This window comes from Corvus kubaryi, unplaced genomic scaffold (assembly GCF_017639235.1).
Source record: "Corvus kubaryi isolate FWS band 111438036 unplaced genomic scaffold, C.kubaryi_AGA036_p1.0 37270, whole genome shotgun sequence".
Taxonomy (NCBI): Eukaryota; Metazoa; Chordata; class Aves; order Passeriformes; family Corvidae; genus Corvus; species Corvus kubaryi.
This window is the reverse complement of record NW_024581083.1, coordinates 665764-680806: the sequence shown is the minus strand read 5'-3', so window position 1 is coordinate 680806 and position 15043 is coordinate 665764. Positions and strand designations below refer to the sequence as shown.

At 53.6% G+C, this 15043-nt stretch overlaps 1 protein-coding gene across 4 annotated transcripts in view; it reads left to right on the top strand.

Annotated features, from left to right (window-relative positions):
- The window catches only part of PSD2 (pleckstrin and Sec7 domain containing 2), a 71713-nt gene that overhangs the window by 32713 nt on the left and 23957 nt on the right, over positions 1-15043 (top strand). For all 4 annotated transcript variants that reach the window (XM_042025347.1, XM_042025348.1, XM_042025346.1 and 1 more), the window contains exons 2-7: positions 743-854; positions 2857-3438; positions 8321-8809; positions 9882-10076; positions 13116-13196; positions 13675-13787. In XM_042025347.1, coding sequence (XP_041881281.1) covers positions 2921-3438; positions 8321-8809; positions 9882-10076; positions 13116-13196; positions 13675-13787 — 1396 coding nt within the window. In that variant the 5' untranslated portion in view covers positions 743-854; positions 2857-2920. The remainder of the gene's footprint in view (positions 1-742; positions 855-2856; positions 3439-8320; positions 8810-9881; positions 10077-13115; positions 13197-13674; positions 13788-15043) is intronic.

Here is a 15043-nt window from a genome sequence, read left to right as displayed (position 1 = left end):
AAGCTGCTCCGTGGGCTCTTTCCAGCCATTGGAAAGCGGGTGGCACATCCGGACCCCGATTCACCCATCACCTCTAACAGCACACAGGCAGTGGTGTCCTGTCTTTCTGTCTCCATCGGCTCTATGCAAGTCTGGCCCATGAGCTCAGGCAGCTGTCTGTAGGGGACACGCCATCTGTGGTGACCTGACATGCTCCCCCAGCCTGGGGTCACCTCAGGGAGACCCATCACTGTCCATCCTGCTGTGTGCCAAACACTCTGCAAGAGAAATGTTGCTCCATCAATCACTTTGATAGCAGAAATTTGCTTGAAGTTAGCTCAAAGACCTTTAATGTGGCTCTTGTTTGTTGGTGGGGCTGAGGAGGGTTGATGGGGGATCAGTCCATAACTAGGGTGCCTCACTCTATGGATCTGGTGGGTGAAATTGGACATTCTGAGGGCTCATCATCAAGTTTCTCCTGAAACCTGCAACCACAGAGTCCCTTTGCTCCACTTTAACTCACTGGGGGTGCTTCATAAGGAAAGATGTCAGAACCTCTGTGTAAGGAATACTCTTGCATTCCATGTCTGAAAACCCCAGAGAACCAGAGCATGCTGAGGAAAAAGCACTTGCAGTGCTCTGCCACGGAGTCATGGGATGGGTCTGGGGAACAACCTGATGAGGAGCAGCAGCAGGGTGGCAGGACACCAGCAGAATTCTCCTCTCTGGCCTGGGTCTCACTTTCTCTGCTCCCTTGTTGCAGGCAGGGGCCGTGCAGGGATCGGGAGCGCCCAGCTGCACCTGGTGCGGTAGGTGCGGCGATGCCGCGCGCGCTGTGACAGCGAGGGATGCACGCGGATGCCCGTGGAGAAGAGGTAAAACTGCCAGCACTGCCCCCAGGAGGGACCAGCCTCAGCTCGTGACTGTGGCCTGTGCAGCCCTCAAGGAGTGCTTCACCCCAAAGCCATGCCATGCGGGGCTCTGAACTCCCCCACCCATCACACTTCCCAGCTGCGGGGAGCAGGACATGGAGAGTGGGTTAGATCTGAGCTCCAGGATTGCCTGGGCTAGAGGACTGGAGCAAAGTCAGGCAGGAATTGGGGTTCCCATTGGAATCTGTCCTGCTCAGCAGCAGCTCAGCATGTACCTATGTGGATCTGCCCGTACCCAGGCCACAGAGGGTGTTTGGGCTGGAATCCCTCCTCTCCCTTGCTCAGGTGCAGAGGAAGCAGCAGCAGTGAGGGGCTGCTGACCTCTCCGCAGGGTGAGAGGAGCAGAGGCAGCAGTTCCGTGTCCCTTGTTAACAAGAACTGGTAGAGCTCTGACCTGGCCAAGCAATTAGTGATTCTACTGCTAATGAGAGCTTCAGCTCAGCAAGTGAGACCACCCAGAGTCTGCTGCTGAACCTGGGCACCCTCCTGGCTGCTCAAAGGTGATGGATTGCTGAGAGGGAAACTGAGGCAGGGAATTTGAATGATCTGCTTGAGATGTGAGTTAGGAACCAAGGTAGGGGGAGAACCCCAGAGTCCCATCTGCCTGCTGGCACTGATTAGCCAGGCTTCCTGTGCAGGTGAACAACACCAAATGGTCTGGGTTGAAAGGGACTTCAGAGATTATCCTCCAACCCCCTGCCATGGGCAGGGACACCTTCCACTACCCCAGGTTGCTCCAAGCCCCGTCCAACCTGGCCTTGGACACCTCCAGGGGTGGGGCAGCCACAGCTTCTCTGGGCACCCTGCACCAGGGCCTCCCCACCCTCACAGGGAAGAATTTCTTCCTAATCTCTAATGCAGCCCTGCTCTCTGTCAGTGTGAAGCCATTTGCCCTTGTCCTGTCACTTTATGCCCTTATCAAAGTCCCTCTCCAGCTCTCTTGGAGTCCCTTTAGGTACTGGAATGGGCTCTAAGGTCTCCCTGGAGCTTTCTTTCCTCCAGGCTGAACAGCCCTGTGAAGACAGATAATGTTTTAATGGTACCTGTGAAGACACATATTGCTTAAAACCAAAATCAGCTGTTACAACAGCTCAGCCTGGGTGCCACGCAGAATACTCCTGCTTCCAGAAGTGATCATTTCTGGTGGCACTTGACTGCAGCTGTGGGGGATTATGACAGAGTAAAGCTTGCACAGCACTGTGGGGCTGAGGATGGTGCTTGTAAGACCTTGCAGGCTTTGCATCAATGGGCCTATTTGCCAATAAAGAGCCTTTTTATCAAAAAACGACTTGTCTAGGTGCAAAACGGTGTCCTTCCCTTGCCCTACAGAGAGAGCATCCCAGGGTATATTCAATCAGGACACTTTTGCCAGAGTTTTAGCTGGCAGCTTGTGACACCCTTCAGCAGTACTTGTGTGTTGGGAAAAGAGAAGTGGTGCTCTGGCAGGCAAGATGCTCTGCAGAAATGCTAAGTCAGCAGGGAGAATCACACAGGTTGGCACAGCACAGCTGCTTAGAACAGCTAGAAAAGAATAAATCACACTTATTGCCTGTTTCACCTATTTCTTCTATTTCTGGAGGGCAGGGAATACCAGGGAGCAGCTCCCAGCAGCGAGTCTGGGAAATGCAGCCATGCCACATTCCTGACCCCAGCCCTGGGCACTAACAGCCTCCGTGGGACACATCCCCTGTTCTGAGGCTGTCTGGGGCTATGGGAGCAGCAGGAAAGGTGGGTGCCTGGGCCGCAGTGGCTCAGCACCACAACAGCAGCTTGGCCTCTGAGATCTCACTGTGCTGAGTGAGGAGCACTGGGCCTTCAGAAGCACCGAACACCGGAATGGTCCTTCCTTGCTCTTCACTGAGCATGTGAGAGGGGGTGGGGGCCTCAACCTGCCTGTCTGACAGCCCTTCCCGATGCCCACGCTGTGGTTTCTTTTCCCTTGTAGGTAGTACCGAGCCTGAGCTGAGCGCGGGGAGGGATCCCGTAAGCGCTGGGACAAGGAGCAGAACATGAGCGAGACCAGCCCCTTGCCATGGTCTGCCGCAGATGAGTGCGAGCCGCATTCCCCGGGCTCGCAGCCGTCCCCGCTGGCCTGCAGCGATGGGGACGAGCAGCCGAGCCAGCCTGCGGAGCCTGCCAGCGGGAGAGCCAGCCCCCGGCACGATGCTCAGCCCTCCCGGGCGGAGGGGGAGCGCGGGGACCAGCGGGACGAACATCTGGAAGCGGTGACAGAGCCAGGCGAGAGGCTCAGTGAGCAGGGACAAGGGACAGGCGCTGCCAGCGGGAGCGGCCGTGCGGACGGGGCAGTGCTGACCAACGGGGTGGACGCTGCGCTGGCCGCGGGGCGGGAGCGGCCGCCGCTGCAGCCGCAGGACGGGGACACGCCCGGCCGGAGCAGCCCCGAGCTGGGGGACAGGGGCTCCCCCAGCCTGGAGATACCGAGCGGGGCCCTCAGCAAGGAGCGGTGGCACAGCGTCCTGGGATCCTCAGAAGCTCTGAGTGCTGACGAGGCGGAGGAGCAGTTCGGGTGAGTGCGAAGCCGCCGTAAGGTAGGCTCAGCCCTGGTTTGTGTGGGTTATTTTCAAGGCTCCTTGGTTCGGGTTACTCTGCCCCATCAGTGTGAGGAGCTGCAGCTGCTCTCATGGCTGATTGTGGCTTTCCACTCCTCTTTCTCTTTGGGCTTCTCGCACGTTTTTCCCCTGTTTGTAACTTTTTACTCTTTTTTTTCTCTCTGGGCTTCTCACACAGTTTTTTCCTGTTACGAATGCAGAAAGCTGTGATTAGAGCCAGTGTCTGCCCACAGAGTCACTAAAGTGAAGGGGAAGCTTTTGGGATCTCGAGAGGTGCTGGTTGTGCTCACTTCGGGGGTGTCCCACTCGCAAGTTAGAGATTCAACTACAGCACTTATGGCAGAGTTACCTGAGGTAACTTAGGACAAGTACAGCAGCCTGGGGATGCTGGAGAGCTGGGCTTGTCTGGGAGGCTGGTGTGCCCTGGAAGTCCCTGGCAACATGGCTAGCTCTGTCAGTCCCTGGGCTAGCAGGTGGCAGCTGTGTGTCTGAGAGCGGGCAGGACACTGAGCTTTGCTCTCCATGGCATCTGTGGCAGGTGTTACCAGTGCCTGGATGACAAGGACAGCAGTGTGAGACAAAAGGTACAAGTGCCATCCAATTCTCAAGTGCCTGAGACAAACCTGCACGTGTGCAATGCCCCTCATTCCCTGAGTCCTCTCTGCTGGCAGCCTGACTCTCAGGAGAACTCTCCAGGCTGGGGGACACTCACATTGATGTGGTGTCCACAGCTGATTTTATGATTCTGCAGGTTTCTAGACCTCCATGGGACTCTGCAGGTTGGGGGCTTAGAGGGAATGACAGAGAGATGAGGAGAGGTGCTTCCCATGCCATTCCTGCAGGAGTGGTGCTTCCCTTTGCCACCAGAAATCAGCCAGGGCTCTATGTTGTAGCCACCCGGGGCTGATGTCTGCTGTGAATTTTACAGCCCTGCCTGTGCACCTACCCCAGGCCAGGAGAGAAGCTGCAAGCAGGAGGGGCCGGAGAAGAGCAGGAGGGGTTGTCCCAGAGGAGTATGGCCTTCAAAGAGCAGCTGTGAAGGGACAGGGTGGCCAAGGTGGACTGGGGATCACCTCCTAGCTCTAGCCTGTGCAGGCTCCATGCTGAGCTGTGTGTTCCGAGCACTGTCTGGAGCGTGGGCAGCAGAGCTGGGGAGCCACGCAGGGTGTGGGCTGACAGCAGGCATCCCTCCTGCTTTGTTTCTGTAGTGTTGAACAGGCTTCTCTGTAAAAAGCTGGTGGTTTGTTTCACTCAAGGGAAGCAGCAGCACTGCTTCAAAAAGCACAACTGAAGGTGTTTCAGAGGAAGGGTGTCCAGGGCAGGCTGCTGCTGTCTGGAGAGCTCGGGGAGCCTGTCCCTCCCCAGGCAGGTCCCTCAAGCCCCATGAGCTATGCAGTCAGGTCTTGGATTGCTGCAAGTCTCTCAGGTTTCAGGGGAATCATATTTGCTTGGTAGCTGGCTCCCTGGCAAAGGCTGCGAGTTCAAGAGGAAGCTAAGGGTGGTCAGAGAATGCTGCTGCAATCACTGGACATGCAATTATTTTAAGGTACTAGGGCATGAATTGGTAGAAGTGGCAGGCTGAGGATTTGGGGATGATGCAACCTGACTTGGGTCTTCATGCAGAGTCTCTGATCTCGTGCTCTAAACATATTCACTTGGATAGCAAATGAGTCTTTTGGGAAGCTGAATGCACAAGGGACAAGTCACACGCTATATTCAAAGCAGAAGGGCAGCTGGAAAACTTCTGGGACACAGCTGAAGTCTGGGAAACCACTTAGTGCCAGCAGATGGGGTTAGCTCACTGTGTTCGAGCTCATCAGTGCTTTGACCGCCTATCTTTAGGGTAAATGGCAGGAATGTGTGGCTGCTGTGGGCCAAACACAGCGTGGAGCTGCACTGCTCTGCCCTGCCTGCATGTGCTGTCTGGCTCTCCTGGGTCAGTGTGGGTCAGCAAGGCCTGACCGATGGACCGAGGCACTGGGAAGTCACTGTCATCCTGCATCACCTCTGAGTTCCCAGTTTTTTTCCTTACTCCCCTTTGGGGAATTGCTGTTTCTGTAACAGCCCATTCTGGGTATAAGAGAACCCAGTCCAGTGTTTTACTAATGAGCAGTCAACTGTTTGTTCCTGATGACAAATCATTTGTCATCATCTGCACATTGCTGCTTGTATAATGCATTTTCTCCCTGAATTTTAAAGTACTTTACAAGAAGGTGTTGAGTCTTGCTCTTCCCACTGGAACAGAGAATTAAAGGGGGAAGTCATTCAAGGCCATCCCTCCATGGTAGAGCTGGAGAAAGAACCCATGATTGTCCTCCCAAAGGTAGGTTAGTGCATCTCTATGCAGGAAATGGTTGGTAAAGAAAAATCAGGGAAATAGAGCCAAAGACTTAGTGTTTGTGCTGCAGTTTGCATTAACTGAATCCCTTTTCCCCCTTTCTTTCCATGGCATCTATTGTTTGTCAAAGCCCTATTTTCCTTTCATTGTCGCTGTGTTGCCTGGAGGTCTTTTCACCTTCTCAGAAGCCCCCAACATTGGCCCTGCTGCTCTCAGGGAGGTCACAGCTCTGCAGTCCAACTTCGAGATCCAACAGTGAATGATACTCTCTACTTTTAGCCCCATGAACTCATGGGAAAAGAGCAAAATTTTTAACAGAGAAATCACCACCTTTTGCTTGTAGACACACTCAGCACCTGCAGTTTTGGGACTGCGGCTTTTGCCCACACATTTCCTCCCATGGCAACATATATCTGTCAAAAAATTCACATTCCATCAAATAAAGTTTCAGAAAAACTTTGCAGAAAGACTGCAGTGCAGAGGCAAGGAAGTCCTGGTTTCCATCATGTCCTTCTCTGGCAGGATCCGCACTCCACCAGCACAGCAAACTTGTGATGGCAAGTTCAACATGAGTCAGCAGTGCCCTGGAAGCTGGAAGGGACAACGGTGTCTTGGGGGACATCAGGCAGAGCATTGCCAGCTGGGCCAGGAAGGGATTGTCCCACTCTGCTCTGGGCTGGGGCAGCCTCACCTTGAGCCCTGGGGCAGTGCTGGGCACCACAATATGAGAAAGATCTACAGCTCTCAGTTTGAGACAAGCTGTTACAGGGTGTCCAAAGGAGGGACATGGGGATGGTGAAGGGCCCAGAGGGGCCACATGAGGAGCAGCTGAGGGCACTCGGCCTGTCCAGCTGGAGCAGAGGAGACTGAGGTCAGACCCACCCAGGAGCTGCAGCTCCTCCCAAGGGGCAGCTCCAATCTCTGCTCCCTGGGACCAGGGACAGGGCCCAGGGAAGGGCTGGAGCTGTGTCAGGGGGATTTAGGTTGGATATCAGGGAAAGGTTCTTCCCCCAGAGGGTGCTGGGGCACTGCCCAGGCTCCCCAGGGAATGGTCCCGGCCCCAAGGCTGCCAGAGCTCCAGGAGCATTTGGACACCACTCCCAGGCACAGGGTGGGATTTTTGGGGTGTCTGTGCAGGGACAGGAGCTGTACTCAGTGATCTTTGTGGGTCCCTTCCAACTCAGGATATTCTGTGATTCTGTGGTTCAGTGATGAGTTTTGCTTTATTACAACTCATTAACCAGTGAGAAGTGAAATACAAACAACCCAGAGCATGCAGCTCCGTAGTGGCTCAGCTGCAGCAGGAGCACAGCTCCGTGTGCCTCGCTGTAAACAATAATCCAGCATTCCAGAGACGGCTGGGGGAGCAGCACAGGCAATCAGATCCTTTGTAGACTTACACAACTCTGTGATTACAATACAAATAAATATATGGCTCCTTGTTTCAGCAAAGCAATTGCCTTCCCTGCTGTGTAATAAGTAGGTGACACTTCTCCCAGGAGAGGCAATGTCAGGTTCATTCACACGAGCAAGGTCTTTCCCTGTCTCCTACCTTAGCCTGGCTTTGCTTTGTGGGATGCAGACAGTGCTCCTGGGCTGGGGTAAGCTGTACAAAGCATCTCTGTCCTCTGTCTTCTCTGGGGCTGTGCAAGAAGAGATGTGATGTGCCTGACGTGTTGGTGCCCATTGAGAGGGACTTTTCACAAGGGCAGGTAGTGACAGGGCAAGGGGGACTGGCCTTAAGCTGAAGGAGGGCAGGGATAGATTAGATATTATAAAGAAATTCTTCCCTGTGATGGTGATAAGACACCGGCACAGGGTGCCCAGAGAAGCTGTGGCCCAAGGCCAGGTTGGACAGGGCTTGGAGCAGCCTGGGATAGTGCTTACAGCAGAGGGTGGAACGAGATGAGCTTTACAGTCCCTTTTAATCCAAACCATTCTATGCTTCTATGACCCATCCAGGAGCAGTGCTCCTGCCTGCTCTCTGCAGTCTGTCCCACACTGTCTTTGATGGGGCATTTGTAGGGACATTGACTTTCTCCCTTTGCTGTCTGCTGTGTTTGGCCTCAGGGACAAGTAAAGGGCTGGAATATGGAAGGTCTGTGGTGTGAGCAGTTAATAGAAATGATTCTGTACAGGGTATCGAAAGAGCAGGACTGTCTGCCTTGGGATTATGGCAATGGGGGACCCGTTAAGCAATAACCAGGAGGTTATTCTGGCATTGGATCCAGTAGCAGGTGTCATATGCAAAAGTCTCCAGTTCAGAGGTCTGGCTTTTTACTGGGACATGACCAAATAAAGGGCTGGCTGGGCCTCTGGGATTGCTCATCACAAAACTGGTTTTTTTCAGCTCTAGCATCTTGTAACAGAATTGGGAACCAAGATTCCAAGGGCCGTAATCCCAGCAGCCGTTTCTGCCTCTTCTCTTGCCTCCCAGCTCTAAGTGGAGCAGGGCAAGAATTGCCTTGACAGTATTTTCTACATTTCTCCTTTTGGTACAGGTTTGCCTCTGGAGATGCCAAGCTGAGCTGCAGTGACGATGACAGGGAGCATTTCCAATTCAAAGACATCAGGGATGGCTTCAGCTCGACCTTTGAGAAGATCGTTGAGTCTGACCTTATGAAGGGGACCTACTACAGCAGCCTGGACTCTTTGGACGTGCTCTCCCTCACAGACGAGACAGACAGCTGTGTCAGTTTTGAGGCCCCACTCACCCCACTGATCCAGCAAAGGGCCAAGGAAAGCCCCGAGCTCTTGGAGCAGAAACTGGCAGCCCAGCAGAGAGAAGCCCTTCACCACATGGCTGCTGATAAGCAAGAGCAGGCGGCAGCCAAGGCAGCGGAGGGGGACTTTGGGAGCCCTCTCAGACACTCAATTACCAGCAGCAGGTCAGAGAATGTGCTGAGCCGGCTGTCCTTGAAGAGTATCCCAAACGGGTTCCACGTGGAAGGGTCAGAGGAAGATGCCACCAAGATCATTAACTCCATCAGGTAAGGCAGGGAGTTTCTTGGGCAGTGGCTCCTTTTCTTATGGGATCCCAGTCCAGGTGCAAGGCTCAGTAGCCATGATTGAGTTGGAGCTGCTCTTTCACCCCTTGTGCTTCCTCTTGTGTGCTGTCGTGGCAGAAAGGCCAAATACCAGCAGGAAAATTTCACCTGCAAAGCCCTTGGGAGGCTGGGGATGGTCAGGTGCCCTCCCAAATGTCTCTGAAGTGCAGGGAAACCTCAAGGTTTCACTTAGGACAAGGTAGCCCTACAGAAGCCTCCCCAAAAGTTCTTCTGCAGGCAGTGAGAAGATCAGCAGAGACTTCATCCTCTGGACCAACTCATACCCAAACCATCACCCCTGGGAGGCAGCAGCTCATCTGTAGGGCACTTTCCTGCATGAGGAAGCCAGGTGATGAGCAACTGGGTCAGGGGAGAGCTGGAGAGAGGTCGTATGTCCAGCTGTCAGGCCAGCAGTGAGTCACACTGCTCAAAAACGCATGAATTGGTGCTGTAAGTGGCCTTGGGCAGGAAAATAAAGGGCTGTATCCACACCTACATGGTGCCAGCAGGGCTGCTCAGTTTTGTCTGTGGGCACAGCTGGCCATGAGGCCAGCAGGCAACTGGCAGAGGAGCAGCCCACCAGTGGCAGCAGGTCTGGGCTGCCATCAACATGATTTGTACAAGTGCAGTTTCTTATCTTCAGCGAGTAACCTGAACTGAAAAGCATAGCTCCTATCCCTAAGATTTCCTGGATGTCCATGGCTTGGAAAGAGCTTGGTATCCCCAGTGGGGAGAGAGGAAGCTTAGGAGGTGTTGAGGCTGCTTACTTTGATACATTCTCATTTCTCAGGGGGAAGTTGCCCTCTCTCTGACCTTTCCTACCAGTTTGGAATTACACTGCACTGCTTCATTTGAGCTGAAAGGAAGGAGGGTTTGTCCAGTGTCCAGCTCACAACCATATTGCTGTTTTTTCATACATTTTTTGTGAGGGCAAGAAGAAATCAAAATGTGGCATTTTCTGTGGGTTTCATCCAGCCTTGCTGTGGCTCCTTGAATGTTTCTTGTCTCTGCACAGCGACGCCAGCCTGAAGGACACCCTGTCAGACTCTGACTCGGACATGGGCAGCACGGAGCAGCTGGACCAGGGCAGCACGGACACCCTGGCCAACGGCTGCAGGGCGGACAGCGAGGCTGCCAAGAGGTTGGCCAAGCGCCTCTACAACCTCGAAGGCTTCAAGCGCTGCGACGTGGCCCGACAGCTTGGGAAGAAGTATGTGAGAGCCAGCCCTGTGAGGGGGTGACAGAAACACGGGCCTGGGGAACACTGGTCATGCTGGGAGGGCAGGAAAAGGCAGGAAGGGACAAGCCTGTGTGCTGGTTGGAGTCAGGGCTGCTGGAGATCCTCCCAGTTGAAACTGGAAGCCCAATGACCTTAAAATACGAATCCTACGAGCTGCCTGCAGTATTGGGCAGTGCCACAGGCTGCTGCCCACTAGAACCAAGAGCTTCCTGCCTTTGGGAAGAGCCCAGCAAGACACAAGCAATCCCCAGACTGAAGGGTTTGGGAGCCAGACCTGCCTCTGCACTGGGCTCCCTGCCACTCCCAGGGTTTTTCCTGTCTGCACCCCAAAATGTTCTTGCTGCAGAGCCTCCCAACCCAGTCTGTACTAGGGCAGGAAGGGTTTGCTGGAGAGCCAGGGACACACAGCAGGTCCAGGCTCTTCAGCTGGTAAATTTGCCTGGGTAAGGCAGAAGGGAAAGCAAAAAATATTCAAAAGTGGGAGAGTTACAGAGATTTCTAAGAGACAGAGTAACAGTAACAAGTGTAGCAGTAACAGATTATTTTAGGATGCCAGTGGGTGTGAAGGCACCAATCCCCATCATCCTTCGCCTGGATCAGATATAACCTGCGTTGCTGGGATTTATTCTTTTTTTTGTCCTTGAAATGTCTCCCCCCTGCCCAGTTCAGCAGAACACACCTGTCCCTCAGCAAGTACCCACACTTCCAGTACCAAGGCTTCCCACCTTAGTCCTGGGGCAGAAGGAGCCCAGGAATTGTCTCCTGGAGAGGCTCTTTGCATCATCTGGCAACATCCTCATTCTCCTCCTTTGCTGAGGTTCTTGTAGCAGGTGCACTGCTGGTTGCTGTTGCCTCAAGTGAAATACCCTTCTCCTTTCTTTCAAATTTGCCATGACAGCTCACTGAGGGGGGGAAGTTTGAAGCACTGGGTTTCTGAGTCTGTCCCCTTGCTGTTTCCTGCAGTCCTCACTCACACCTGCAACCCTCGCACCTTGGGAGGCTGTTTGGTGACCCACATCTGGGAATTCACACAGCCTTTGAAATAAAACTTTTGTTTTTATCAGCTGGGTTTTGACATCTGAACCATATCCTGACATAGGACCTAAATAGAGCTGCAGACTCTTGCATCACGCAGGTGGATTTGCAGAGCAGGAAAGGAAATAGGGTGAAGATAGGTATTTATAGGTATTAATACAGGTATTAAGTCAGTCTTGCTCACTCAAGACAATGTAAGACCAACCTACAGTGCTGGGAGCAGACTAAGTTGAAGTGATGCTTTCAGGCCAGCTCCATGTAGGAGGGCTGTACAAGAAGTGAAATTTTAAAGCTATTTACCTCGTTTTACCACTTCTTTTTTCTTTGTGATAATTGGCAATTTTCTAAAAAAAAAAGGTAAACCAAAGCCAAAAGCATTCATCATTGTCAAACAGGCAGAGAAGGCTTGATAAACAAGGAAATGCAGGTTGGATATCTCCCCACAGTTTCTTTCCATCTGCCTCAATTCTGTGAAATTAACCTAAAATCCAGAAATTACTGTTGTCCTCTGAAGGGCAAGTGTTTGGGCAACTGAACTCTCCATGGGAGACTCTTGTTCCTGCACTGGTCTGTGGCCCTGTCTCAGCTCCATCAGTGCCCACGGTCACATCTTGTGCTGGGTTGGGGTTGAACTGTCCCAGGCTGTGCAGGTGGCAGTGCCAGGCACTTCCTTGTAGGGTTTCCCAGAACTGCCCAGCACGGTTCCAGCATTGCAGTGCCCTGGGATGTGGGGTCTGTCAGAGTCCCAGCAGTGGGCAGCATGATGTGGGCACATGGCCTATTTGAGCCCCCAGAGATGAGATTTTACTCACACAAGCTTCTTATGGATCTGAAGTGACCCAGGTGACTGTGATGCAAAAAAGAGCCTGGACAATACAGGTTTGGTCTGCAGGGCAGTGGGATTCAGGCTGTGAAACAACACACATCTGTCCGTGTCCAGCCACATGGGAATGGACTGGGAGAAAAGGGCTCCTGTGTTCCCCTGGGGTGGCTTGTGGCCCAGCAGGCCAGTTAGAGCTCTTGGTGCCTGGACCCTCCCAAAGCAGGCAGAGGCAGGGAGCATCAAACCAGGGTGTGAGGTGAGAGGAGGTCTGTAGAGGCTGTCTGTGTGGAAAGGGCACCAGCCAGAGGATGACAGGCATGTCCCCACAGGAAATGCCTTGCAGGGCCACCAGCCAGAGCATGGCAGGAATGTCCCCCTGGGAAATGCCTTGCTCTTCTTGTAGGAATGTCTCTGTCGTCATGGTGGAAGTGTCACCCATTCCTGCAGGAAGGGCTGGCACTGGCACAGAGACAGAGGAGGATCATTCCTGAGTGAGGAAACCAGAGAAGACATATAAGCCCACCCTAGGGAGGGACAAGGTCTTGCCCTGGCCACTGTTGTTATCCCATGGCCTGGGGCATGTTAACAGGCTCTGGAGCTCAGGGACAGGAGTCCCATCTATGTCACTGAGCCCCTGGAGACACAGGAGTTTGCTGTTTCCAGGGGTTTGGCTGCCTTCTGGTGTCTTGTGACACTGTCCAGCTCCCTTGGCAGAGCCAGCAGCCCCTGCTTGGAACTCATCTGAGCTCCTCTGCTCCAGTCTCCAGCAGCATCCATCTGCCACAGGAGCAAGGTGCTCTGGTGAGAGCGTGGGATGGGAGCCTCTGGGGGTGAGAGTGGGAATATTGCAGTGGGAGAGAACCAGATGCTGGAGAAGCACAGGATATCCTCATGACCTGGCCAGCAGCACAACACAGGAGTGCAGCAGGGCAGGTGTCTCTCATTCTCAGGTGTCTGGGGCTGCCTGTGGGCACATCAGCAAGGTCTTCCAGCAGCATTTCAGGCCAGGAGCAAGTCTCTCTTGGTCTGGGATCATGTCTGCAGTGTCTTGCTGGGACTGGGCTGGCCAAGAGGCAGCATTCTGCTGTTCCTCTTGAGAACAGTGTCTTCTTCCCATATGAAGGGGCTGACCACTCCCTCTTTAATTACAGTAACGAATTTAGCAAGTTGGTAGCAGAGGAGTATCTCAGCTTCTTTGACTTCACTGGCCTGACCCTTGACAAAGCACTCAGGTGAGCACTGGGATGGACAGAGTGGTGGGGTTTTGGGATTTCCTCCAGGCTTCCCAGCACTGTGGGAGCCATCCATGTGATGGAAGCAGGGACTGGGGGGAGATCCAGGCTGTCATTCAATCTTTGGTGTCACATTTGGCACAAGGTGCTACCACCAAAAGTGGGCTTCAACAGTAGGGCCCACAGCCTGCTTCCTCAGGGTGGAGAGCAGCTTTCCCAGGAATCCCATCCCATGCAGAATCAGAGCAAGTGGGAGCAACTTCTTCCTTTGGGATGGGCAACCCATGCTGGTGCCCTCACACCAGAGGTGGGTCAGATCCCAGCTGGCAGCACATTTCCCTGCACAGCTCCACAGATGCCTTTGCATCCCCTCTGCAGGGACACGGGGGTGTGGGGCTGGGGGGAGGATAAATGACCCCTTTCCATCTCCCTCCTTAGCAAGGACACTGCTCAGCAGTGCATCCCTTTCTCTTTGCAGGACCTTCTTGAAAGCGTTCCCGCTGATGGGAGAGACGCAGGAGCGGGAGCGGGTGCTGATCCATTTCTCCCGGCGCTACTGCCAGTGCAACCCCGAAGAGAGCACCTCCGAAGGTACTGCTTCCTTCCCACTGGCTCTTGGCACACTCACAGGGAACCTGTGCACAGAGCCGGAGTGCAAAACCCACCACCCACAGCTGCAGCTTCTCTCTTTCCCGGGGATCCTGACCTGATCATTTATCCCTGCCCTGAGAGGGACTGGGGATGCTGGGTGCTGACAGACCCCCCCCCAAAAAAGAGCCAGACTCAGCCAAGGTCTGAGTGTGGGGTGCCAGGGAGCCTTGTCCTCCTAAATCCATGTGAGCTGTGCTGAAGGAGAACTAGATCTGGAGCCTGGATCAGTGGCCGTGCTTTGCTCAGCACCAGGGAGGTGGTGGGTGGTTCTCAGGGGCTGCAAATTACCCCAGTTGTGGCTTGCAAAGTGACAACTGACAATGGGCAAATGAGTGGCTGGTGCTAGCTCAGCCCAGGACCTTGTCCATTGAATGGAAAACCTTTCCATGCAAATTGAGGAACACTGTTGGCTTGCCCCGCACAGGAATTGTGTTCCACACATTTTCAGCTGCAGCAGAAGAAAGCACAGCTGGACAAAATTCTGGGCTCACTGTAGCTGCAGATTTTCTTAGCTACTTTCAGCCTGTTCACATTATCTTTTAGAAGTGCATATAGTTTCTTCTGACATTTTTAGGTTAAGAGTTGGACTCCATGACCTTAGATGTCTTTTCCAACCTTCACAATTCTGCACTTTCACTATTCCTGGAAGTGTTCAGAAGACATGAGGATGTGGCCCTTGGAGATGTGGTTTAGTGATGAACACAGCAGTGCTGGGCCACCGTTGGACTGATTTTTAAATGGGAGAGGTCATTCCTGGTGCACGTGGCCCACACACAGAGACAGGAGCATGTCCTGTAAGGTTTGCACTTACATGAATGGCACTACAACCCTGCTCACAGGCACCTGGAAATGCCCCCTGGGTGGGATCAGGCCGCTGAGCTGCTCTCAGCTGGCACCACGGCAGTGCCAGGGATTCCTCCTCCACCCCCTGCGTGCTGCAGACCTCCTGCTTGTCTCCCCCTCACAGGCTCCCCAAAGGGCAGCAGTGCCTAGTGCTGCATGAACCCACCAGTTCCTCTGCTAAGCTAACAGGACGCTCACTATGCTCAAAAGAGAATGAGCTTTTTGCCTTTATCAGCGCTATCCCAATAAAATATCAGTCTAGATTTCATTTCCCTGAGTTTGTGTGATGTCCTCCTCCACTGATCCAAAGATGATCTTCACTGGGAAGGGTCCCCCACCCTGCAGACATTAAA